This window comes from Magallana gigas, chromosome 6 (genome assembly GCF_963853765.1).
Source record: "Magallana gigas chromosome 6, xbMagGiga1.1, whole genome shotgun sequence".
NCBI classification, from domain to species: Eukaryota; Metazoa; Mollusca; class Bivalvia; order Ostreida; family Ostreidae; genus Magallana; species Magallana gigas.
In genome coordinates, this window is record NC_088858.1 from 56179644 (window position 1) to 56206704 (window position 27061).

The 27061-nt window shown below is 34.8% G+C and overlaps 4 protein-coding genes across 10 annotated transcripts in view; 3 read left to right on the forward strand and 1 right to left on the reverse strand.

Moving 5' to 3' along the window:
* The first annotated feature begins 624 nt into the window (after positions 1-624).
* LOC105326604 (GPI ethanolamine phosphate transferase 3) lies at positions 625-7351 on the forward strand. Its single transcript, XM_034470025.2, has 6 exons — positions 625-1460; positions 3348-3504; positions 4092-4247; positions 4591-6142; positions 6261-6649; positions 7135-7351. Exons 1-6 carry the CDS (start codon positions 706-708, stop codon positions 7324-7326), a joined length of 3201 nt encoding a protein of 1066 aa, XP_034325916.2. The 5' UTR covers positions 625-705; the 3' UTR covers positions 7327-7351.
* A 1022-nt stretch (positions 7352-8373) lies between these two features.
* Positions 8374-13378, forward strand: LOC105326608 (caspase-3). The gene is made up of 7 exons (XM_066087946.1): positions 8374-8557; positions 8803-8894; positions 9426-9796; positions 10924-11171; positions 11660-11810; positions 11917-12096; positions 13046-13378. Exons 2-7 carry the CDS (start codon positions 8851-8853, stop codon positions 13294-13296), a joined length of 1245 nt encoding a protein of 414 aa, XP_065944018.1. The 5' UTR covers positions 8374-8557; positions 8803-8850; the 3' UTR covers positions 13297-13378.
* Positions 13379-15214: 1836 nt separating this feature from the next.
* On the reverse strand, positions 15215-22335 carry LOC105326607 (galactose-1-phosphate uridylyltransferase). Its single transcript, XM_066087947.1, has 10 exons — positions 22175-22335; positions 21782-21951; positions 21445-21520; positions 20755-20933; positions 20585-20641; positions 20072-20194; positions 19790-19922; positions 19239-19322; positions 17776-17930; positions 15215-16652 (listed from the first exon to the last, which is right to left on the reverse strand). The coding sequence occupies exons 1-10, from the start codon at positions 22194-22196 to the stop codon at positions 16596-16598; spliced, it is 1056 nt and encodes a 351-aa protein (XP_065944019.1). The 5' UTR covers positions 22197-22335; the 3' UTR covers positions 15215-16595.
* A 50-nt stretch (positions 22336-22385) lies between these two features.
* LOC105335531 (leucine-rich repeat-containing protein 49) overlaps positions 22386-27061 on the forward strand; it is a 46089-nt gene continuing 41413 nt past the window's right edge. For 6 of the 7 annotated variants that reach the window (XM_034470031.2, XM_066087932.1, XM_066087934.1 and 3 more), the window contains exons 1-2: positions 22386-22573; positions 25970-26056. In XM_034470031.2, coding sequence (XP_034325922.2) covers positions 22532-22573; positions 25970-26056 — 129 coding nt within the window. In that variant the 5' untranslated portion in view covers positions 22386-22531. The remainder of the gene's footprint in view (positions 22574-25969; positions 26057-27061) is intronic. The other variant, XM_034470034.2, reaches the window with a different exon arrangement.

Consider the following 27061-nt stretch of genomic DNA (forward strand, 5'->3'; position numbering starts at 1 on the left):
TTACATATTTTCTCCATTCGGGAGTACTCGAGGTACCTCGCGCAATTTTTCAACGTTATCATTCGGGCTTATTAATGGCTGATGCAATGCAAAATCCCCGTAGACTTTCTATTTTTGGTTTTGCATCGAAACCTGAAGGGTAGAGGGGGCGTTTCAAAACAGATATTAAATCTGGACATTTTTTATTTTAGTGGATGAACGTAGTTTGAGCACAAATGTATTTAGGATTAACGAAATATCAAGCAAAAAGTGATGGAAGTTAAAACTCGGGACAGAGAATATATAAACACACTGTATACAGTCAAGATTTTATTCTCTTTTGAAGAGAATATCAAGATTTAGTTCCGACGTACGCTAGAACTCGGGTCCGTTCCCAAGCACCTGAGATGGTTAACTATAGATTTTCACTGACACTAGTAAGTTGGTAAATGAGACAGAGTAAAAAACGAATCATGACTGTCGCATCTTCGCTAGCCAAGGGTTTTCGGTCCGCTTTCTATGGGGAGCAAAGTGGACCGAAAACCCTTGGCTAGCGAAGATGGACTGTCGTAACTGCGTAAGTTGCTACCCTGTTCATAATTTCGGAAATCGGAGTTCTTAACATGTTTCAGTTTTAATCTTACCTTCCTCTCTAAGTTTCCGGTATTTATTTTTCAAAAGTCCGATGCTACACAGTACACTAGTACTGTGATATTTTAAAGCATTATGGCTTTAGGAATTAAGTACATTTGTTTGCTTTTGTTCTTGATAACCATTTACGTGATAGGAATGTTTATTTTTGCCAAAGGATTTTTATTGAAACGCATAGTAATGGAGAAAAACAGCACGTGCAGTGTTAACTTTGCTCACCTAAGTGACCTCCACGGGGGTGAGGGTTGTTGGATGCACGGCGGTTACAGGCGTGCGATCGTCCTTGTCATCGACGCCATGAAGTTTGAGTTTATGCGCCATGACAATGAATCTCAGGAAAACATTCCATACAAAAACAAACTTTCCATCGTCCATCATTTATTATCAACAAAACCTCTAAATTCAAAGTTGTACAAATTCCTAGCCGACCCTCCTACAACAACTTTACAGAGATTAAAAGGACTCACAACTGGAAGTCTGCCAACGTTTGTCGATGCAGGAGCTAATTTTGCAAGTTCTGAAATCACTGAGGATAACTTCATAGACCAGTTAGTCAAACAGGGGAAAGTCATACAGTTCATGGGGGATGATACATGGATGGGGCTTTATCCAGGCCGATTCAAAAGATCGTTTCCCTTCCCATCATTCAATGTGAAGGATCTGCATACCGTGGACAATGGAATACTGGAACATTTATTGCCACGTCTGAGGAAGGGAGATTGGGACGTCACCATTGCCCACTTCCTTGGAGTCGACCATTGTGGACACAGATATGGACCCAATCACCCAGCCATGGCTGAGAAATTGTCACAAATGAATGATGTGATAAAGTAATGTGTAAAATCTTTTACGATAATGTACAATTCTATCGAAAGATTAAATCAGCTGAAAATTTTAAATACAGTTGAACTTCGATATCTCGTATACTCCTATAGATCTTGAATACTATGGACATGTCAAAGTTATTTGTAAGTCCTGACCACTTATTTTTAAGTATTTTATTCTCGATATCTTGAATGCTCGAATATCTCGAAGTTTTTAAGGTGGAAGGCTACATCGTCACAATATGTCTGACATCCGTTTGAAACGCCATTTTGTTCCGGATTGATAACATTATATCGTGGTACAAAATAGCTATACACCGTTCAATTGAACTCTTCTAACGAGGGAGATGAGATAAGAATGAAATCACCAAAACGCTTAGAAAATATGTCAATTCCCTTCGTGATTAAAGCTTTCAACTAACATTGATTATCAGCTGTTATGTACAGAAAACGTGAAATCGAAATAATATATTGTTTCCCTGCTATTGGCTATACATATTTGTCATGTCATCTGCAACAGACGATCTGCAACAGACGATCATAAATATGTGACGGATTATCGATAAAGGTGAGCAGATATAATATTTTCACTTGGACCATATATGCATGATTAATTAAAAACTAAACTTCGTATACTTACCATCTCTTGTATTAATTGATCCCAACTTCCCAAATTTAAAACATTTGTAGTATAAGACTTGCATTGAAATTTTGACACTTAACTAATGTATTTTATATAAAATAGATAGAGCTAGGTAGCAATAGCAGTGGAAACCTGGATTTACAAGCCAAATGAGGGAACGACAGAATCTTGAAAAAGAGCATGTTTTTAATTACCACACATGCATGTGTATCACTATGGACATCTAATGTATGTATAAATATGCATATGGTTGCTAATAATTTGTATATAAAAAAGTAAAAGGCAATGTAACTACTACTTTTTGTTTTAAAGATTTAAATATAGATATAATGCATTCATAAAAATACATTTTTTCAGATTCAAACATTATCATAAGTACTACTAACCTTATTCCTACATTTTAGCATATAATTGTACCTTTTTAAAATTTTTCTTCGTGATTTTATTTTTAATTAGAAAATTTGAGACCAAGTAAAATTAAGAAAGACAACTCTTAAACAGGATCTTTCAAACCAAGATTTTTGCAATAATTCAGTATTTCTTAATTTCTTTCAATTTCTTTTTTTCATCTCATTTACCAACAAATATTGTTTTTATTTTCAGATTTTTGTGGGATTTCATCCAGCAGTTTGCCTTAGAAGAATTTTTAAATAATTTAGTTTCATATTTAGATGGATTCCAATAAAAATCATACAAACTTTAATCATGATTATTTTGTTTTTTATTTTCAAACTTTATAACATTTAAATTTCATAAGAGTTTAAAAACAGAAATGTTTAAAAATTTGACATATGAAGGGTTATCTGGAAGCAGACTGATATTTTAGAAATTCTCTAAAAAATAGAGTATTGTACTTTAAGGTCTATTATTCTTGAATACCATGCCTGTTATTAGTAACAAATGCATGCAACAAAAATCACCTACACTTTCTTGGTGTAGACATCCCCCTTAAACAGTCCCATCTAGTTAGAGATAACGAAGTTTGACTGTATATCATATCAAAAGATTTATTCTGGGAAATCTCTGACTCTTACCTTTGCTTAATTATTACATGTTTAACATGGTAAGAGGAGACTTTCAACCACAAATGATATTCTGTAATGGCAGCCAGTGTAATCTCAGATTTCAAAAGATTTTTTATCTTTCATTCCATTTCAGAATTTAAGTGTAACTGCTGTTTACAGTTCTTTCATATTGAGTTTTTAAGTGATGACACGGATCAGGACATGGTTAACTTTTTGTTGTTGTAGGAATGTGACGAGAGAGATGAGTTCTGACACAGTGTTGTTTGTTCTGGGGGACCATGGGATGACAAGAACCGGTGACCACGGTGGGGATAGCCAGGATGAACTAGAGGCGGGGCTATTTATCTACAGCCCCACCCAGATATCAGCTGTACCCTACTCTGTAAGATAGCCTTACTGTTTATCTTCACCCTGCTCCCCCGAACCTGTTATCTGTACCATATTCTTGCTATAAGAGAGCCATAGTTGTTTGGCCTGCCTACTTAACAGTCCTAATTGTCTGAAGTATTGAGAGCTTCTCACTTGTGAAGGTGTATATTGATGATCAATGTAATATATTTTTATTATTAATGTATTAGGATGGCATTTCTAATGATAGGTTTTTTGTTGTAAAAAAGTGAAGTACATGTACCACTACCAGTACCTTATTTTTCTTCAAATGATGTGCTCTTGTTCTCTTTCTGTATAATAAATTTTCCAAGCATTTTTTTTTGGGGGGGGGGGGGAGGGGGAAGGGGGGCTGTTCTTTTATTACTGTGCACAGATATTATTTACCGGTAAAGTAAAAAATATTTTGATTAAGATTTTTTCTGTTTAGTCTTGTATATATATACAAATCTCTTATTTGGTTTTCTTATTTTCAAGTGTTTGTTTTCCATATTAACAACCCATTTGTTTACCTATTGTTATATAGAAACGACACGTATATCCTTTTGATCATTGTCTATTTGACTTTCATAATTATTTCAGGCGGAGAGAACTGAGACAGTGTCTCAGAAAGATTTCGTCCCCACCGTGTCTTTGATGTTGGGAGTGCCGATCCCCTTCTCCAACTTAGGGAGGGTCATTACTGACCTATTTACTCACTGCCCGACGTGGAAGACAGGAAGTAGTCCAATCAAGCAGGTGGGTGGGGTAATTTCCTGTCAACAGTCAAATTAAACAGATGGGTGGGGTTATTTCCTGTTAACAAGAAATAATGTAATTTTGAATGCAAGTAGTTTTGCCATCATTGAAACTTTGTTATTTGTCGAAAATTTTAATTTTGAAACGGATTAGAAAGTATATTTTGAATTCCATGAGATACATGTATGTAATACATGTATATTGCTAGCTTGTGGTTTATCAGTGTAAAAAATGCAGAGACAACTCAATGATATTTGCAGCAAAGATATAAATATTGCATTAGTTTGCATTACTTTGAATTTGATCAAGTTGTTCTCGTGTATTAAACTCTTCAATTTTTCAGTTGTTTCACAGTGTGAAAGCTCTGCGCCTCAATGCACACCAGATAAACACGTACCTACAGGAATACTTCCAGTATTCCTCCGACTTCCCTATACAGACCTACTACCAGCTTAAAAGTGTTCTAGACAATGCGGAGACAGAGTTAAACCAGTTTCTGACAGTTCTAGTTCAGGATGGAGAAAATTCTGTGATGAAGGAAAATCTGGAGAAGCTCAGAGACAAGTACATCTACTACATTGATGAAGTACGAAAAACGGCAGAAGGAGTGTGGGCCAAGTTTGATATAATGTCCATGACAATCGGGGTGCTTACGTTAATTCTGGCTCTGAGCGTTAATGTTTACTTCATCAGAATCTCGTTTTGGTGGAAGCGAGATGTCCCCTCCACCATGGTGGTTGTGTTCTTGGTTTTCCTGGTGTACCTGGCTTTTGCCGTCTTTCAGTCTTTTTTTATCGGGGAGAGTAACAGTGCCCTGATGGTTTTGTTGATGGGAACTTGTTTGTTGTTTGGCATGTCGCTTTTGACATTGAATTTCAAACCAAACAACCCACTTATTTTAAACAAAAAAGAACCAAGCTTCCCCAGGTTGGACTCTGCAGAGTACTTTTTAGGGGTGTTTGTGACTGCACTCATATTTGTGATATTTTTCTCCAACAGTTTTGTGGTGTACGAAGACTCTTTATCCCTTTATCTGCTTCAGTCGTTGTCATGGTTTCTGTCATTTTCAGTGATTAGACATATTTTATGTCAGTTTGAAACATCAACAGACCCCAAAACAAAGAAACAGAAAGCTCCACGAAACTTTGACATCATGAGAGTCCTGACTCATCCGGCCCTCGTTCTGATATTTCTGACTCTAGCATGGAGCCTCTTCTTGAGACTGTCGTCTGCTTTCAGAGTTTGTCGAGAAGAACAGCATCAGTGTGAGGCCTCCATTTTCCAACAGCCCCTAGGAAATCTGAATGACCAGGAAAGTTTGAAGAATGGCAGATATTTCTTTTCCCTGATCTGTATAGCCCTCATGGTCTTCCTTCTGCGTCAAGTGACCAGACATTTTGGGAACCTAAATGGATCGTCTGCCCCTGTGTTGGGGATTAAGTACCTCCCTCCCCTGGCAGCTGTGTGTAGTGCCCTCCACTGGGCCCTACAGGGGCTCCCCCAGAAATCCCTGGACAGTCTCCCACCCTGGCAGCAAGTCTTCCTCCCCCGAGCAGTGTATGTCCTTGTGACCCTGCTGGTTATGCTCATTATCTATGATCCTCTGTGTATCTATGTTGTCCTCAGGTCTAAGAGATTAGTTGTGGATAACAACCAACAACTGATTCCGAATTTATACCACCAACTGAAAGAAAACATGGCCGAAAAAGAGGAGGGAAAACCACCCTTAGTTTATGGACTGGCTACTTCCTTCACAGCAGCCACCATCGCTATGGTTACTGTTGGTGTGTTGTTTCTAGGGCTGTTGCTAGGAGATGGATTGATGCCCAGTTTGGTGCTAGTCATTTTATCTGTGTATTGCTTCCTAGAGATCTTAGCCATTAGAGAAACATTGAGTAAGTTTATTGCATGTTTTTGTAATTAATAATTTGTTTCTAAAAATGCAGTGGTGATTTTTTTTAGCATGATTTTGTTTATGGTAATTATACCTTTACCTGTTACCTCCTCTTTTAGATCTGTCGGTGCCACTGTGGTTCAGCAGTGTGTACCTTTCCGTCCTTGGTGGTGTTTTCTTCTATGCCACCGGTCACCAGACCTCCCTCCCCACAATTCGCTGGGAGTCGGCCTTCATCGGTCTCCATGGTGACTTCAGTAACAACATCCTGCCCGCCATACTCATTCATCTCAACACGTTCGCGGCCTTCGTGTTGGCTGTTGTGATTTGTCCTCTCGTCTTGTTCTGGCCAAAGACGGGGGGACTCCTGACTAAGTGGGTCGTGGGGGTCAACAAGAAGGATAACTCAGACTGGATCGGGGATTTCTGCTTCCACGAGGACAAGGAAAACTTCCGAATGTTGATTTTTAGAATGTGTTCATACCTCTTTCTTTTTCAGGGAATCAAGGTAATTATTTTTTACTGAATGTTACTACCATGACTACCTAGTAGTTTAGAAATGTTTCCTGAGTAAAGATTTGTACAGTTCAGCAGATTCTGGAAATGGGTTACTAGTAGATAACTGTGATAAGTCAAAAATCTAAGAAGAGAGGAGTTCTCTTTTTTTTTATACATTTAAACACTTTTACACTAAACAAGCTTTCGAGGAACAGTTGCTTTAAAATTTGACCTTGATATATGAAATCTAAAGAAAAGGTTGATTTAATCTGCTATATATATATTTATCAATGAGTATAAATTCTAGTGTATCATATTGTTAGAATTTTATTTCATGAGAGGCTCAAATTGAATCTTTGATTAACTGGTTCCATTGTCTGATGATGGTCAGGATTTGACCCGAGGTCACTAGATGATTGGCAAGGTCAACAATCTTTTTAAAAATGAGTAGACAGATACAATCACTAAATTTTTATGTGATCCTCTATCTTGTAGGTTCTGGGATCTGTCCTGGCTGCTTCCCTACACAGGCGCCACCTGATGGTCTGGAAGATTTTCGCGCCCCGCTTTGTGTTCGAGTCGATGACAAGCTTCACTGTATTTGCCACCTCTATCTTACTGTTCATGTTTCTACTCAGAGTCGACTGGACACTAACAAAATGGATGCATAATTTTCAAAAGAAATAAAAATCTTGAATGTGTTTGTATAAAACCTTAGTTCTTTGTTAATTTTATATTGTGACGTTCTCTTGATTAATTATTATGAGCGACAAATGTTCCCAATGGACAGGAAAAAAGTTTATTATATTTATTGTGCAGAGTTTACTTTGCATATTGTTAGTACTGGTATACAAGTCAAATTAATTGTGATCTCCATAAAACAGAATATATTTAAGAAATCATTCTCTGAGTATTATGAGGTGATAATTTTGGTCAGGGCGTGATCAAAGCCCGAAAAGCTAAAATATGATAGATCTGATCACGCCCCGACCGAAATTATCACCTCATAATATTTAAAGAATGATTCTTAATTAATTATATTTTATATAATTTTTGGCAATTGTACGATTAAATATTGGAATATAAATAAGCAAACCCCACTTATGCCGCAATTATGTATATATGTATACATTGTAGAAGTGGCGAAAATGATTTTAACAGCGGGTAAGTGTAGATTTTTTGGTGATATATGGATGCATTAATGTTTAAAATGTAGAAATAATAGGTCCGTTTCGAAAATTCAGGGAAACTGGGGTTGAAACATTGGTCGAAGCGTAGACCGTATTTGGTCCCGACATTTACACGTTTTCGGGTAACTAGATTTACCGAAATACCCGTGATTTACCGAAATGCCCGGTGAAAACCCGAAATACCCTCCAAAAACACCAAAATACCTCATTTGAGCACAAGTATTTAACATCATAGTTTGAATCTAAGTGTTTTAATGTATTTCCCCAATTTTCAATTTGATGATGTAAGTATTTTGACATAAATAGCGATTTTTAACGTGTACACATTAAGTTAAGAACGATAACTCTTGCATCCGCTCAAAAGAGAATATATCTAATTATGCATTTGTGATATATTTTCAAGGTAGTATATATAGGCCTACATAGTGATGTTCATATGGAAGGTCAAGGTCAAAAAATTGAGACACAGTTGAATTGTTGCTATGAGTGATATTTAAACAAAAAATCTTTTTTGTTTCTATTTAAAGCTGTGACGCTTAAATTACTTCCGGAATGATCGATCGCCACGATCGAGGTTTTCGATTTTATTTTACTTTCGTTTTTAAACAGACAACAGTGAGTGACTATGATGAGGTCACTATCGGACCGATTCTTTTACAGTGACTGCATAAGAGTGTTTTAGTGAAAAGCTTCGAAAGATTTTGTCAGTGATCAGCATGTTTCTACCGGTAAGTGTACGCGGGACAAGTTTATAGTATAGAGGTGTTATATATAAAAGGTTGAAAAAACTTCGTGACGAGCCCCTGTGTTCCATGCCTTAAAATTTATGTCCGTTTTGTGATGCGATAATATTAAGGAAATTGAAGATCTACTTGTAATCTGCTAATTACCTGTTGTTTGATAAACCAACCCACATCGTCTGTATATAAAAACAGGAATATATCATAATATATTTGTTGATTTTTTTCTGCAGCATTTGTTAGACAGTTTTGTTACAAGGGCCTGATAAAAAAAGCAGAAAATGTCTAGCAGACTGGATGCTAATCTTGTGCCTGATAGCAACAGGTTTGTTATTTATGATAAACTTACAACTACATATTATTGTTCTTTTTGTATTTTTTACTTTATGTAGATATTAGGTACTACAAGGATGTGTATTGTACATACATATGATAATTGGTCCTGAAATATCAAAAGGCTCTTGTTACATATAAGTCATATTAAACTCGAACCTCCACTATAGCCCCATTTTTTATTGTTCCATGAAAAAAGGAGCGCATGTCAGAAGCTAGGTTTTTATTAAAAATTGTTTTATTCAGACTGCTGTGACAGTAGACACTATATTGTATGTATAGTTAATGAAAACACTCTTGGTATCAAGACATGTTAACAAATCATGTGCACTATGTTTTCTCTATCCTTTCTTAATAAATTGGCTGAAAAAGTTCAATGCATGCTGCATCAAAGAACGTTTATTTAAAAAATTTTATATACCCAGTAGTTTTAGTTATTTATTACATGGCATGTTATGATGGTCATTATGATATTTGCATGTAGATCTGTCATAATTTTGTGTTTTATTGTAAATTCTGATAGTGAAAGCAGTGGAGAGAGACATGTACCAAACGAGTCCGAGTTGATTACCAGTCAACGTCTTGAAACCTATGTCAGTCTAGCCGAGGCTGAGAGGCAGCGGGTACAGTCGATTTTCGGTAGTGTTAATGTAGACACTGAGGACTGTAGCCTTGGGAGGGGTGAGGATGCTGCAGAGTTTGTAGTAGTGGACGGTGAGAGACCGGGTCTGGCCCTTCTCCTGGGGTTCGAACATTTCAGCATTGGAGAGCCACGGCCTGGGGTCGTCAAAGATCTATCCAACATGTACGAACTATTTCACACACATCTTGGATTTGAAGTTCAGGAAAAGAAGGACCTTACAGTTGCCCAGTGTGTGGATTGGCTTAAGACAGGTAAGGGGTGTACACTACAAGGGTTGTTCGGAAATTATTGAGACATTTTCTCTTATTCTTTAAGGAAAAAAGAGAAACTCTTAAAATTTCACCAAAATGTAAATCAGGATAGAGTTTATCAATGTGAAAAGTTTCTTGTTCATGGCATGATTAGATCATTCCTGGTAAGCGGATTGTTCAGTGACCGGGCGCAACCAACAACTTTTCGCTACGTCATTTTAACGCTTCTCATTGCTCCTTTGTTTTGAACACCTTACAAACATACCGAAATAAGAATTATTTTTTATTTCTCATTTGTTGTTTTCATTTCAAGGTGTCATCATTTACATTTTCTCTCATTCTTGATTTTTTGTGGAAAAAAATTCGAGTTGTTTTTACTTGAAAGTCAAATTACTGTGAATGTCTCATGCAGTCATTTTGTACATATTTTAGAACTGTTGACAACAGTTAGTGGATAACAGTACTTCCACCAATTTGATGTATATTCTCTGCGCTGCCTTGACGTCAAAATTAAATGTAAAGTCGTCAGATTTCTATTGCCTGGTAAATATATTTGTACCATATCCATATTTCATCTCGAACATTAGTGAAACTTGATCAAAAGTTAGTCACAAAAAATAGCCAAGTGAACATATTCAATTTTATTTTTTTTATCATTAAATGTAAGTTTACGGACACTTAGAAAGTAGATGTTTAAAATTTTCAGTCTCCAATTTCATGCCTGCGCTGGGTATCCCAACCACTGACTTGTTTATCTACTGTTGTACAAAATATTAAACGTTCTTTTAATATTACTGTGTTTAATTATTTGTTGGGGTTTCTTCAATGTTTATGCCAATTTCACCAAAATTCGTCACAAAGTAAGGGAAATATTTGTGTTGTCTCAATAATTTCAGAACAACCTTCGCATGCAGGAAAAAACAAAAATGTCTACTGAATTAAAAGTCAAGAACCTAACAAAAGCAAAAGTGACAGTAGCTGTGTAAACTCAGATGTAACACTTTCTTGATTTCAACTTTTCTGTGGAGTACAGGGCCTAAGATATTAAATAAAACAATGTAAATCTATTTAATATTTAGTTTTGTTGCTTTTAGTTTTCTAATAAAGAATGACTAATTTCTGTTTAGTTACGTCTGATACAGCTCTTCTACAAAGAGTGTCCTGTGTTGTCATGGTGATAAGCTCACACGGCAGTGAGGATGAGGTTGCTAAGGGTGAAATTTCCCGTCCAGAATTACGGAGACAGGAAGTGAAGTATTACCAGCACAGAATCGCCACAACTGATGGAAGTATCAGAAGCAGCGAGATCATCAGTATGTTTGACGAAATGAATTGTCGTGCTCTCAAAGGAAAACCCAAGATCTTCTTCATACAAGTATAAAAGCTCTTGGTTTTTTTTTTCTTTGTAAAAATTGCATCCTTCCCTAAAATCTATGTGAATTTTATTTGGTTGAATTGAATTAAAGCTCTCCAAATCTATGAAGTCTGGATGTGCACTCTGCATGGAAGTCAGGAGTTTAAGAGGAAATTTTTTTTGGTTTAGCCAAGCAAGGGTCCAGTTCCATTATTAATATCTCTTATAAAATGAGAAATTGATTTAAGAATAAGACCCAGCATTGCTATTATTTAATTAAAAGGAGAACCATGCAATAAAATAAAAATAAAATACCTGCCTGCCATATCATATTTGGAAACTTTTGTCATGAAAAAGTGAGAAAAAAATGTTTGGCCTGAATTGCATAATTATCAGGTACACACTTTATGTTGTACATCAGATTTTTTGAAATATTTTTACCTTAATGATGTTGTGAATCTATAAGTTTGATGTAAGAAAATTCTCATTCAAAACTAAATTGTTTGTAGGCTTGTAGAAGTCGAACGAGTGACAGTCAAAATATATTGGATTGTGTGGACACAGGCGTGCAGATCAGTGTCCAATCAGATCCAAGCTTGGAGCCGCACCCCTCCACTCAGCATTCACGCTCCTCGTACAATAACCCAATCATGCAGTGTGGTAGGTTTTGTGTATTGAAATTTTCTGTAGATGCTGTTACTGTTAATGAGAACATTTTCCTTATTAATTAGACATTTGAATGCCTAATTAAAAGATTACTTAACAGGGTTGGATGAAACAGACTCAGTACCAGATGCTAAAGCGGTACGCCCCGGAAATATAAGAAGCGGACATAAAATATTTGTAGAGTCATCGGAACGTCTCCGTGCGTCTGTGGAGGAGGAGATAGTTTTAGCCCCGCCCCCCTGTATCCATAACAGCGTCATTGTCATGGCCAGTCCTCCAGGTACATCAAAATCTTCACTGTTTACGACAGTAATGTGTATAGAAAAATTTGGAAAATAAATACTGTAAACCAACTTAATTTGCGAGTGAGAAAATTTTTACAAGGTTTGCGAGAGCATCGTCATCCCGAATATTTCTTGCCGCCAAGCAGCCCTTGTCAAAAGATTGTGTTCACAACACGGGTCTGGATACGACTTATTAGCAAAAATTAGTCATTGCAAACCAATTTATCTCCAGTAAAATGCAAAATAATGTAGCGGCAAATAAAAGTTGGCTTACAGTATGTCTTTCAGGAACACAAGTATAATGTGTTAATTCTTTCTTTTTATGCCCCCTTCAAAGAAAGGGAGGGTATATATTGCTTTGCTGCTGTCTCTCTGTTGGAGGGTCTATCAGACCACCAATAGTTTCTGTTCATTTTCCTCGCAGAGGTAGCATATATTGAAATGAAATTAAGTATACAGATTTATCATAATAATATCTAGGTCAAGTTCGATTTTGGGTAAGATCGAGCAATTTTCGACAGAGTTATGCCCTTTGAACTTAGAAAAATTCCAATTTTTGCAATTTTCATTAATTTTCTTCATGTTATTTCCTATTGGGGGGGGGGGGGGGGGAGCATAAATATTTCACAAACAACTCCTGTTTTAATTACCTTTCAGCAAACCTTTATAAATCATGGGTTTAATCTTGATGCAATTCAAAGGAGTATTAATTATGTGATTACTGGTATAATAAACATACAAATTAAACTTTTATTAAGTTTTCCTTGAATTTTTTTCAAAGCAAAATTTTATTATTTCAGTAGAACATATTGCAATTTATTGTGCATAAAATTGATGAAACTTTTTTTTTTTTACAGCCAATTGACAGAGCATTGAATTTTTTATTTCATTTAAACATGCATTTTATTGTGCATTAAAATGATGAATTGTGTGTTGTATTTTTAGGCAAGGTGGCTTGGTCGGAGGTGCGAGACGGAGGCTGGCTGATTATGGGGCTCTACAAGGTGCTGATGCAGTACGTGGACAACCGACACAAAATACGACTCACCAAGGCGATCACCAGGATCAACCATCTGATAGCTCTGACAATGCACACCATCACAAGCGACCCCAGTCTCAACTTCATGAAATGTATGCCTGTCATGTCACATACGCTGGAGAGGGACATTGTCTTGGTGCCAAAAAACATTCAGTGAAACTGTTATTCAGTGAAACCTTCCTTTCTAATTAAAATATCCCCAGCCAAATCCTTCCAGCACAAACATCACAAGTAGTTGACATCGGTTTTTTTGCTTCTTCATTGATATTCCTTTTTGTTTGCATCAACTCAACTTGCAATAGCATTTTGATGGAATATATTGGAATAAATCACAAAAGTCATAAAGAATAGCCAGCAATTTGGTAGTAGGGTGGACTTTTGACAAGTTAATACTGTAAAGTGCAGATACTAAGTACATACCGGTAAATAAGAACTGTCACATAAATTATATTTTATGCATTTTTCATTAGTTTTGATTGTTCAGAAAGTAAGTATTCATATTCTATAATATCAAGGAAATAAAAGGAATGAGCAAATAATCAATAATAAACAAGTACCTGCAATGTTCTACTTGTATTACCTTTTAGGTTTGTTACCGACTAACTATGGAAATATATCTGGTTGATCAATCTCATAGCCAGCGAGGGGAAGCCAAGTTTTCTATGAGATTGATCAACTCAATATAGAAAGTAATATTTTAATAATATATTAAATATTTTAAAATATTGTCAAGAGGATATTCCCACCATTTCAATAAATCGCTTCTGATTCGTAGATTAGTTGACAGTGACATAAACAAACCTTCACATGGTGATGTCATAACAGGCATTCAATCAAGGCAATTTAACAACAGTTCACTAGCATTACATGAACAAGCATTTGTGAATCATTGAGGACTACAAACAGGTAGAACATCAGTCAAGAACTTCTTACACAAGAGAAAATTACATCACATCCATTTTTAACATAATTATACTTTTTTGCACCCAAGAAAACTAACTATGAACAACTGAAGAATATCGACCATTTTTGCTTACTATGCAACTGAATAATGTATGGAATTGTTAGTGATACGGTACTTGAATTGATTACATTGTATTTATTGTCATGCACTGCATATTGTAGATGATTCTACCTTTTACTGTACATCAGGGTTAGATCACTCTAACAACCCTTCAACAGCATAAAATCACTCTGGGATATTTGGCTACAGAATATAGTACCTTTGTGCAGAAATTCAGTTGTACAATTTAGCTACAGAACTGTACCTTTGTGTAGAAAATTCAGTTCAGTCTTTTAACAGAGCCTAATCTCTGTACATGCAAAAATTGGTGTGAATATTTGATTTATTTCCATAATTTTTTAATGCCCAGTCTTTGAAAATATTTGGACCAAGAAATTTAATTCTTGACAATTCATTGTTGAATATTTCAATATTGAGTTTATCTATTTTCTAGTTTCATAAATTCTTTTTAAACACCTTGTTAGTCTTAAAAAATTGAGGCATGTTAAACTTACAATGTATGTGTGATTAACAGCTGTAAAAACATGATAAACACATCACTCGTATCCACCTTACAAGGTTGATTGGTAAGGCAAGGAAAATGACATCAGTAGTAAAATGTCTTCAATGCTAATCTAGGTTCTTATCCACTTTACTATTTTTGTTATGAAAACATGTTTAAATACTTTATCAGATTAAGAAATATGGAATCAAATACCACATTTAATAATGCACTTTTAGTATCAGCTTTTAAAGAAGACAAAGAGTTAGATTCGAAAAAGAGTTATACTGGTACTTCATGGCAAAACAAGATTTTTAGTCTCCAACAGAAACTAAACTTAACGTCTTTAGATACTTTCCAATATGGATTTGAGGTTTAAGTTAAATGAATATTTTGTTGATATGATCTTTGAGAAATTGAACAAAATCTCATCCTCTAACTCAGGAAAACTTCATTTTTACAGTAAAATATTAAAAACTAACGAGTACAAGTTGCAAGATTACATAAGTTTTCTTTGAAAAAGCTTGAAAGATCCCAGCTAACAAGATTAAGAATAAGTGCACATTCACCATTCATTGAAACAGGTAGATATTGTAAACCAATTATCCCAAAGGAAAAACGTTTATGCTATGCTTGTAAATTATTAGTTGAAAATGAAAACATTTTGTACTTTACTGTCTTGTGTATGACAATCTTTGATTTCATTATTGTGATATTTTCAATGATAAATTGTAGTGTGGTATTGATCCCATAAAAGGAATTGTTAATTCATGCGATGATAATACTACAAAACGTTTATGTATCTACTTGGATAATTGTTTTATGCAGAGAAAACAGTTCCAGGAACTATGAAGTATTGTATAAAACTGTCTTGCATGCGGTAGCCTTTATGTTATAATTTTTTTTTGTCTGTCATTTGATTTCATTTTGACCGTATGCCAACATGGTGATGTCAATAAACCATTGAATTGAATTGAAAATGTCTTTAAAAAAAAATTTGGGTATAAAATGGAAATAAGTAAAGAAAAATTATATTTTTGTACTACATACATTTCAATTTTTTATTTACTGAAGCTCTTTCTGAACATGTAACTTCCCCAAGAGCTTCATTTCTGCAACCAAAAGGCAGCACAGGTACTAACATTGTAAAGTGAGGACCCCATATATATCAACATCTGTATAATCATATAGTCATACACTTTATACATTGCTGATTACAGTGTTAAGACATCAACTTTAAGAATGTCTAATGACAATACTGGAGTGACTGAAAAATAATAAACAACATTTGTGTAGTGGCATCTTTATATATTTTGTTTATTGTAAGCTTTTATACTGTAAACATAGATTTATTTAACATTTTGTAATGATCTAACAATAAAACTGACAAAACATAATGTAATCTTTCTATCATTAAACTCCACTCCTGTCATGAATGAATTGTCAACCATTATTTAAATCAGAGAGGAAGTTCAGGGTGAGGGAGGAATTAACAATCAAAAGCCACAGACTATTTCCACACCTGACTAGTCTTCAAAGTGAAAATCTAGGAAATATTAAATATTTGCTTTTACATGTACAACTCTTCCTTTTTATTAAAAATTAATTTAAAAATTTGGAAACTGTAAATTCCTGATTAATCCTGAGGAATTAGTGTCTGCGTAAAATCGCGAGAAGCACCCCTTGTGGATTTTAAACTTCGCTTTTATTTTCTGAGAGCTGAGAACTATAAAAAATCAATATAAAAATTCCAAGTTCGCGATTTTATATTCTCGCAATTTGATGCAAATTGGGGGAATCGTTGACTTAAGTACTCAGGTATAATAAGGAAGCTATAGTATTTTACATGACTTCAAACTTAAATAACGTCAGCTGAACATGACTTTACGATTTGGCACAACTGAGCACTCGTCCTGATGGACCGCTAGGATTTACTCGTCCTGATGGACCGCTAGGATTTCTGGGATTTATAATGTACGTCAGGTAAACTCTTCAGTTTCTCTGCAGCCTGAAAAAAAAAATCAAATTATGTTAAAATCCTGCAAAGATTTAATTGAATTTCCTTACCAGTTATGGAAAAATTAAGCAGACGACAGTCTTACTGATATGGACCAAGAATTTCATACCTGTTCTGCTGTTGAATCTCAAGGAGATTGACAAAGCATCTCATACCTGTTCTGGTTTTAGTCTCACTGATATTGACAAAGCATCTCATACCTGTTCATCTGTTCTGCTGTTAAATCTCACTGAGATTGACAAAGCATCTCATACCTGTTCTGGTTTTAGTCTCACTGATATTGACAAAGCATCTCATACCTGTTCATCTGTTCTGCTGTTAAATCTCACTGAGATTGACAAAGCATCTCATACCTGTTCTGCTGTTGAATCTTAAGGAGATTGACAAAGCATCTCATACCTGTTCTGGTGTTAGTCTCACTGAGATTGACAAAGCATCTCATACCTGTTCATCTGTTCTGCTGTTAAATCTCACTGAGATTGACAAAGCATCTCATACCTGTTCTGCTGTTGAATCTTAAGGAGATTGACAAAGCATCTCATACCTGTTCTGGTGTTAGTCTCACTGAGATTGACAAAGCATCTTATACCTGTTCATCTGTTCTGCTGTTCAATCTCACTGAGATTGACAAGCATCTCATACCTGTTCTGCTGTTGAATCTTAAGGAGATTGACAAAGTATCTCATACCTGTTCTGGTGTTAGTCTCACTGAGATTGACAAAGCATCTTATACCTGTTCATCTGTTCTGCTGTTCAATCTCACTGAGATTGACAAAGCATCTCATACCTGATCTGTAGTCTCTGAGACTAACACATCATTTTATACATTTGTTTTGCAAATAAGTCTATGAGATTGAACTGCCATGCTGATATAAAGCTATCATTGCAAACCTGTTCTGTTGTTAATCCTGCTGAGATTGAGTCTTTGTTCTGCAAATAAGTCTTGCTGAGGTTGACCAAGCATCTTATTACTGTTCTACTGTTAAATCTCACTGAGATTCAGCCAGCATCTCATACCTGTTCTGCTATTAAATCTCACTGAGATTGAGCCATGATCATTTTCTCTATTTGTTCTGTAAATAAGTCTCAATGAGATTAACCAAGCATCTTATACCTGTTCTGCTGTTAAGTCCCGCTGAGATTGAGCCAGCATCTCATACCCCACCATGAATTTCTTTACTGTAGCTGACCTCAGCAGAGGGGGGAAGTACAAAGCATGGAGTTGCCAGTGGCTGTTGTCTTGTTGGAGGTAATCCCCTGTAGGGGCTCCTTTAATAAAAAACATACTGTAAAATGTCAATAAATAAATTACACTGTATCTCATAAATATACAATGTATTTGCTGGGTGCAAATTACATAATAAGTTAATGATATTTTTTGGTCCAATATTTTAAACTTGATTTATAATTAATCATGCTAAAACGATGGAATTTTGATTCTGAAATTTACATTAATATATTTGTAAATCGTGATAAAAAATGTCTACATTTTTAGATTTTGCATGCAACTTGATATGCAGATTATTGTGGAAACAAAAACGTTTATTTTCATAGTTCTGTCTTTTCTACAGTTTACATCACATTCTAACCATTATACTGTGTAATTGGTATTATTTACATGTATCTGCTGCTGATTTTTACTAAGTTTTACAAGTTTTATAAATCTGTAAAAATTTAAATTTTACAGATTTAAGAACTTTGTAAAAATTAAACATAATTATTCACAGCAATAAAAATCCAATTTCATTTTAACTTCATTATCTAAGTATTGTATGCACATCTGTCTGATGTCTTGTACATGTACTAGTTCTGATGTACAAAGTCTGCTGATTGAACATAGAATTGGTGAATGTTTCACAAATAAAATAGTTTAAAAGTGCATGAATATTTACATCTTCAGATATGCTTCATTATATGAACCTATAGCAGGGTTGTCTCTAAGACCCGGGAGGCAGGGAATTCCCCCGCCTAAAGTGACGTAATTACCTGGCTATAATTGCATTTCAAACACAATCTAGCTGTAAGCTAGACCTTCAGATCCCCTTCTACTTTTTTATTTCTCCCTTCTACTTCAATTTTTAGAGACAACCCAGCTATGGAATAGCAAAAACGTTCAATTCTGTATGAACGTTTTCGTGGCGTCACACTGATAACCACACACGCTTATCGCTTGAAGGTTGCAATATTGTAAACGTTACAACATAGTTATATTAATGTTTCTGAACAATTTGCCATTCTGAAACGTAAATACAAGTAATAAACAGCAATGTTAAAAAGTTCACCGTGATATGAACTTGGTTGTTCCGTGATCAAATCTTCTGAGAAGCCCTTTGGACTTCACAGGATTTGATCATCCATGTGACCAACCAAGTTCATATCTCAGTGAACTTTTTAACATTGCTGCTTATTTCTTAAATACTGCTGATTGATTTCAATTTTTACTCATTTCAAGAGTAAAAATAACCCATTACCAGGGGTGGTATACAATATTTTCTGATAAGAAAGTTACAATTTTACATGTAAGATTTTCAACTTTCCCACTTCAGACAGGTCAGATACTATAACACAACCACTTACCATGCCAACCCATGGAATATGGAAACGAGACTTCAAACATATTGTCATATTTTGTGAGGAGTTTCTTCATTATGTCTGCTAGGGCTGAAAAAAAAAACCAAGTAAAACTTTTGAGACATTTCTATGATTAATGTAAAGGCAGGTGACAAAAAGTATTTAGAGTTTTTGTACTATTCAAAATTAGACTACAATTATTTGGAGGGATCCTTTGAGGAGATAGTATAACAGGCAGAGGAATGGAACATTTCAAAAGATTATTCACATTAGTTTTTGTGTTGATCCAGCATATCATTGCCGTTTCCTGCAGGTAAGATCATGATATTTTGAAATTCCTTTGACTTATTCACCAACTCACTTTGTACCATTGTCTCTCTTTGACCTACTTACTGTCTCTCTTTGACCTACTTACAGTCTCTCTTTGGCCTACTTACTGTCTCTTTGACCTACTTACTGTCTCTCTTTGACCTACTTACTGTCTCTATGACCTACTTACGGTCTCTCTTTGACCTACCTTCTCTCTTTGACCTACTTTCTCTCTTTGACCCACTTACCATCTCTCTCGGCTGACGTGAGATCCTCGATGCGTAGGACGTGTCGTTTTGGGAGCAGCATCGTCTCGTAGGGCCAGACGGCCCAGTATGGGACCAGCCACACCCAGTGCTCGTTCTGTAGGACAACCCTCTCCTGTACGTAATGGAATGATGGGAGATCATGATCATATCTCAGATCCCACAATGTTCTAGTCGATCAACAGGAATATGTGTTTTCCTGTTTTATACAATGTTTATCATTCAAACAATGCAGTTAAATACAAAACAATGTGGAGGGGGCACCTGTTTTTGGAGCTCTTTCTTCACATAGTCCACCAGGAGGGGCACCTTGTGTTTGTCGTAGTACTCTCTCTGTGTTCGGTGTTTCTTTGCAGGATCATTGGGGAAATAGGAGCTGGCCCACACCTGTTAGAAAACAAATTTTCTTGTGTAAGTAAATATCTATTGCCTATATTTTATATCTTAGTGCTTAGTCATTGCTAACAATTACATTCATGTTCTGTGATCTGTAAAGTCAGTAGTTTACCACTGCACAAAGAAATTAATTTTGTCTGAATATTTTTCATTTGACAATGTATTTACATGTACATGTATTACTAAGTATATATTAAGAACTGAACAATTAAATCTGCATCAAACAATCAGGATCCCTATTTGGGAGTAGATTTTATGGGAGTAGATTTTATGGGAGTAGATTTTATGGGAGTAGATTTTAGGGCAATGAATGATTCACCTATCGCTAATGAATAAGCAACAAAATGAATTGATGTCCTCCATAAACTGATAAACTGTTACCTGGCAATGTGGATGAGGGTTGGAGCAGCCCATTACATTTCCTTTATTTTCAAAGATCTGAAAATGAATATGGAAAAACATCAGCCATTGCACATGAAAATTTATATAATAAAACAAGACATAAACAAAAAATACTAAAACTTCCATATCCTTTGCTTGAGCAACCTTACCTGGACCCACGTATACTTCTTTCCGAGGTCTGTGTTGATTTCGGCCCACTTGTCGATTACCTCCCTGACTTCAGGCTGAGACATGAGTGGGAGGGTGAGGTCAGATCGCGGATGGAAGCACATGACTTGGCAGGCCCCGTAGGCTGGGGCAGACTGAAACAGCGGGTCAGGGTTCGCGGCTATAATAAACCAATGAAATTACAAGAAACTAAATAATCTGATGAAATCACAATCTTAAAGTAATCTTTAAGCAAATTCAACTTTAGTTCCTTAGGCTAAACAAATTGAAAAAAAATGTGACAGGTAAGAATTTATTTTTTCATTGCAAAATTTAAAGGGATTATGATTACATTTTGTTTTCATTAATTTGAAAAAATGACTTATTCCCTTTTCAACATTTCAGTAGAATCAATCAATGCAACAGCTTTTGATACAATGCAGCAGTGCATTAGAGACTAATGACAGTAATCATTAAAATTGTTGGTCTTACTCAATTGAGGAAGAATTCTAACAATGAAGCAGAACAAACACCTTGTCCTGTCCAACATAATTATGACAGCTGTCCAATGTTCTATTCCATGTAGCAAAGCTTTGCACTTACAATACTATGGGTACATGTACTACATTGTAAAGGATTCATTAATCTGTCTTGAATTTAAAGCTTGGCTTCTCTGTGTAGCAGTAACTTACAAGGGGCAGGTCCATCCTTTAGAAGAGCTGGAAAATCATTGTCGAACAGAAACGTTCCCTCGTACTGGGGATTGACCTGAAAAAGATTGCAAAGATGAGAGAAGTTCAAAGATAGACAACCTAAAATAGCTCAGTATATTCTAAACAGCTTACCAAAACCAAAATTGATGAAAATAAGAACACTCCTTGTACAATGAGATACATCACGTAGGAACACTGTCTAAATTCTTAATAAATCTATTAAAACATGTTTTGCTATTTTCAGGCAGTAATTAAGAGTATGCTTGTGTACAACAAGTATAGGGGGTTTGAACCCTTAGGTCAATAGTTACACTACTTTTCCGCTGGACCGAGTGTTTCCGGGGCACAGCGAGTTGTTGGGATCATAACTTGGGATCTCTTCTTCCTCCGGTTTCTCCACCTGCCCCTTCCAGGGCCTCTTCATTCTGTGAGGAGACACTGTCACCCATTCCTCCATCAGAGGGTTATATCTTATGTGGGGGTGCTCTAAGGGTGAAATCAGAGACAGAAATATATTTATTAGAAATATGTTGCATAAGAGCCATCGATCAATGGGTTCAAACCCCAGCTGATGCAATATACGTATATGTCACAAAATAGTGCAGACTACAAATTTTTGATAATCATGACAACAAGAGGTTTTAAAACATCCCAAAATAATGTTAAATCAGTTATTCTCTGACTTTGATGCATTGTAAATTTGGATTACCTTTAGGATCAAACGTCGACATCTTGTATGATTTTTTTTTCTGTTCAATAGATTGTTTCCTTTAAGTTTAACCTGTCACAAGGACAAATCAATATTTCAACAACAAAGGCCACCGGAATCAACACACACTACCTTAATGCCGAATTTCCTCTAATATTAGTTCCGGTTTAATTGCGCAGATGCGGCTTCCTATGTTTCAAAATGGCGGCAACCTATGCAACCAAGGGCACCAACGGTTAAAAACATGTATTTTTCATGCAGTTGTGAAAATATTTGCTCAAAAATGTATCATGATCTTTGTAACACAGTGAAACCCCGTGCCAAAATCCAAGTTCTTTTGTCTGTTTGTTGTCAGTTATGTACAACAAACCTAAAAGTCGCTTAACTCTCACGAAAGAGGTATGCAGTGTATATTTTGTTTTGTTGATAACTGGTTTACTCAAATTGAGTTTCAAGTGTTGTAACTTCTGTTATGACATATTTTCTTTTTAAACATGTTTAAATGAACTAGGTATATTTATGTGCATTGATGAATCTGTTACCATTTTATCCAAATAACAAGCTCAAATGAATGTATAGATAGAATGTTCTATCGTTAAAATGTCAGATGGGACCTGGTTTAACGATAAAATTCGTCTCATATACTTGCTTCGTAGCAAATGAAAAAAAAGTATTGGGTTGCATGTATATTGCCTAATTTTTCATATGATTGGTCTCAAATACCTACCATGTTGCTCTTTTATAGTCCAATTTTTCCACATTAACTGTTTTTGCAGCGAAATCACTGCCACTTTTAACTACTTGTTTAAAAATTTGCTGTTAACAATTGCCATGTTAATGATAAAACTCAAGACATTCCAAGTGCGATATCTGAGAAATGGTAGGCGAATTCAGAGATATTAATAACAGAGATAGGCAACTGATCGAAATCTCGCGAAATCTTGCGGTCGCTATTGTAAAGTATCACAAGTTTAAATCAATATATCTTTCTAATAAGGCCTAACAAAAAAAATGGTTTGTTTCCGCTTTCATGCTGAAAAAAGTTAGGGTCGGTCGGTCGGAAATATTTTTTTTTCAAATATTTTTTTTCCCTTTAATATTGCAGTATCCATACATGCCGGTTAGATACTGACACTGCTGAATGGTATAAAATGAGAAATACTTTTAATATCATTCCTGACTATTAAGCTGGACTTAAGAAAACACAAAAATGATATTGTATATCAGATACTTCCTCTGCCAACGATGAGAGCATTACTAAAATCTACAACACATGGAAACATACAGCCATTTTGATACAAAACGTTTGAGTTACACTGATTTGAGAAGAGTAACTGCTTCAAGCGTTTTTGTGACCAAAATTTGGAGTAAATTTTTTTCCAATTTGGATAAAAACGAAAATAAACGATTTTCCATCAGAAATCCTTAAAAAAAGTTTTGAGTCGGGGGGTAATAGCTAGGGTCGGTCGGGAAAGCGGAAACATACATTTTTTTTTTTTAGGCCTAAACAATTATATCGATATATATACAGCTAAAACCTATTACCAAAACATTCAAAATATTTTATTTTCATGAGTTTGTCTAATAAACAATATTAAAAAGAGGAGTTTTAGGAGGCAGTTGGCTACCTGCTGAGATTTCGCCGATGTTTTTTAGCTGGCCAAATATATTTTCTATTTATATATTAATCTTATTTTTCAATTTTTTGTTTTAAACATGTCTAAAACCTATGCACATTTTTCATAAAAAAATATACTTTTGGTTTAAGATCATTATCTCAGTTTACTAATCTGTAGTTCTGAAAGTAAGGTTGGTCCCATAACATTTTTCAACAACAAAACACGCTAATGGCGGAGTTGCCAATCTCTGTTATATATGTCTTTGGCAAATTGAAATGTGCATATTAACAATATGCCTTGGTACAACCCATTTAATAAATGAACATTTTTTGGACTGAACTACATATATATGTTCAAAAAGGTTTCTAACGGTTAAAAATGTGTTTTTCCCCTGTAGTTTTTTAACAGGCTTTAAATCGACACAAAGCAAATCCGCTTCACGACTGCTACATTGCAAGTATATGGGATGAATTCTTACTTACTTTCTATTGTAAGTAGTGGGAGGAAGTTATTTTTTTTTTTTTAGATCAATGTGTGTCTTAATAAGAATTTAACAGTTACTCTTGCATGGATTTCAATTTATTTAAAAAATCGTAAAGCCTTGAAAAGATATTGAAATTTTTGCCAATATTTATGATATAGTTTTAAGTACTATTTATACTCTGTTCCATTCATCATACATCTAGAATTTAAAAAAAATCTAATTGTTCTGTTTTGAAACGCCTCCTATTTTGCTCCAGATTTCAATACAGAACCAGAAATAAAAAATCTAAGTGGAGTTTGTATTATTGAATTGAAGTACCAGTAATTTGAAGTTCAATTAAGAAAGCATCACAAAGTACAGCATGACCAATATTTACCATTGAGCATTGCTATACAGAGGCACTAATCAGATGTAATTTTTGGTATCATTCTGATGCATTGTGGTTAATATCACTTATAGCCATTAGTGTATCATATTTTTTTTTTCATGTTTTTCTTTAATACAAAGTCTTTCTCTCTGCTATTAGTTTCAGTATACATGATTTATTTATAAGTGCACTTTATTAGTCATTAACAATTGATTTGTGTGTGAAAAAAAACTGTCAAATTAAACATCCAAGTATTTTAAAGACCAAACTTTCCCTGTACCCATCAACATTTTAGAAGAGATTCTTTCTTATCTCTGAAATTTAACATAGAGTTAAATCTGACCTTTTACATACAAATCATTTTTAATTCTTTCTTTAAGTCTAATTAATGTTTGACCCCAATCCCAAAGCCATACACCTTTTAACTGATAAATTTCCAATCAAAATAATAATTTATCATACTTTGATGTTCAGTCTGATATAAAAAATCATTTAAACTAATACTGAATTCTTTGAAAAATTGTTATTTCAAATTGGATTTTACCAGACGTTTTGGATTAAATGTTTTGGATGTGTAGATGTATCATTAATTAACAGTGTAGGTGTATCATTAATTAACAGTGTAGGTGTATCATTAATTAACAATGTAGGTGTATAATTAATTAACAATGTAGGTGTATCATTAATTAACAAATGTAGATGTATCATTAATTAACAAATGTAGATGTATAATTAATTAACAATGTAGGTGTATCATTAATTAACAAATGTAGATGTATCATTAATTAACAATGTAAATGTATAATTAATTAACAGTATAGATGTATCATTAATTAACAATGTAGATGTATCATTAATTAACATTGTAGGTGTATCATTAATTAACAGTGTAGATGTATAATTAATTAACAATGTAGGTGTATCATTAATTAACAAATGTAGATGTACCATTAATTACCAATGTAGATGTATCATTAATTAACAGTGTAGGTGTATCATTAATTAACAGTGTAGGTGTATCATTAATTAACAATGTAGATGTATCTTTAATTAACAGTGTAGGTGTATCATTAATTAACAGTGTAGGTGTATCATTAATTAACAATGTAGATGTATCATTGATTAACAAATGTAGATGTATCATTAATTAACAATGTAGGTGTATCATTAATTAACACACAGTGTAGGTATATCTTTTATTAACAATGTAGATGTATCATTAATCAACAGTGTAGATGTATCATTAATTAACAGTGTAGATAATCATTAATTAACAGTGTAGATAATCATTAATTAACAGTGTAGGTGTGTGTTTTTTCTTGCAGACTAACTCCACGCTTTCTTCACTACAAATTCTTCCTGCACTTAGTAGCAAGCACCTCACGGCAGGCACTGGGTATAACAGCCAACAAGTGAGTCAAGAATCTCCGTGAGTCAGATCTCTGTGTTCTGTAGGGCGATTCAGCAGGGACGGCTAATAACTCCACTCTGGGGGGATTCAGCAGGGACGGCTAATAACTCCACTCTGGGGGGGGGGGGGGGGATCAGCAGGGGCTGCAACAAACTCCACTCTTGGGGGGATTCTGCAGGGACAGCTACTACCGTAATTTCTATTTGAAACAAAATGTACATAGTTTCATTTTTTACATTAAAGAAGTATCTGTTATATAGTCTTTCTGGCTATAATTCTTTTTTTGTAGGGTCCCTACAATGAAGTTAATTTGTAGTGGCTGGTTTTAGTTAGACTGGTTAATACATAGTATAAATTTCAACAAGTGTTTCATAGATAAATGACTTATCTCAATCATCTTCTACATGTACTTATATTGGCCTTCAAACTGTGTGTTTTCAATAATTAGAGGATTGAGTATATATATAGTATTTTTATTAATTCATTGGTGTATACATGGCATTGTATACATACAACTTAGTACACATACTGACTCATGTTTTCATCTGTTTTGTATATAGATGTATATACATCTCTACTGTGTGAGATAAACTGTTGACTGTGTGAGATAAACTGTTGTTGAGATGAATGTTTCTGTGAATTCTGCTCAGTGTACATTAAGTTGACTCATCTTGACTTATTCTATAAGATTGGATCTAATACCTGAAAGTTAAGACTTATCTTGAATAAGTCTTAGAATCTGACATAATTTTCTTTGTATGTAGACTTGTCTTGACCCATTTTTGTATTATGTATTATGTCCTGTAAGTTGATTCATCTTGATTTATTAGGGCCCCGCAAGGATTTGCGGGTGCCCTATAGTAATCACTCTGTCCGTCCGTCCTTCTGTCCGTCCGTCTGTCACTCTTCCGTCCACAAATTTTCTGTTTTTTTCTAATAACTTTTTTTACGGTTGCCCAATCAAGTTCAAATTTGGTATGGTAGTTCAGTAGACAGAAATACATAT

Excerpts from the sequence above, each read along its gene's own strand:
- LOC105326604 (XM_034470025.2), top strand. The coding sequence starts at position 706 with ATGGCTTTAGGAATTAAGTACATTTGTTTGCTTTTGTTCTTGATAACC. Across the intron at positions 1,461-3,347 it reads CAAATGAATGATGTGATAAA|GAATGTGACGAGAGAGATGA; the intron begins GTAATGTGTAAA and ends TTGTTGTTGTAG. Across the intron at positions 4,248-4,590 it reads GAAGTAGTCCAATCAAGCAG|TTGTTTCACAGTGTGAAAGC; the intron begins GTGGGTGGGGTA and ends TCAATTTTTCAG.
- LOC105326608 (XM_066087946.1), top strand. The coding sequence starts at position 8,851 with ATGTCTAGCAGACTGGATGCTAATCTTGTGCCTGATAGCAACAG. Across the intron at positions 11,172-11,659 it reads CCAAGATCTTCTTCATACAA|GCTTGTAGAAGTCGAACGAG; the intron begins GTATAAAAGCTC and ends AATTGTTTGTAG. Across the intron at positions 12,097-13,045 it reads TGTCATGGCCAGTCCTCCAG|GCAAGGTGGCTTGGTCGGAG; the intron begins GTACATCAAAAT and ends TTGTATTTTTAG.
- LOC105326607 (XM_066087947.1), bottom strand. The coding sequence starts at position 22,196 with ATGTCGACGTTTGATCCTAAAG. Across the intron at positions 21,952-22,174 it reads GTCGACGTTTGATCCTAAAG|AGCACCCCCACATAAGATAT; the intron begins GTAATCCAAATT and ends TTTCACCCTTAG. Across the intron at positions 19,323-19,789 it reads CACGTCAGCCGAGAGAGATG|CCCTAGCAGACATAATGAAG; the intron begins GTAAGTGGGTCA and ends TTTTTTTTTCAG.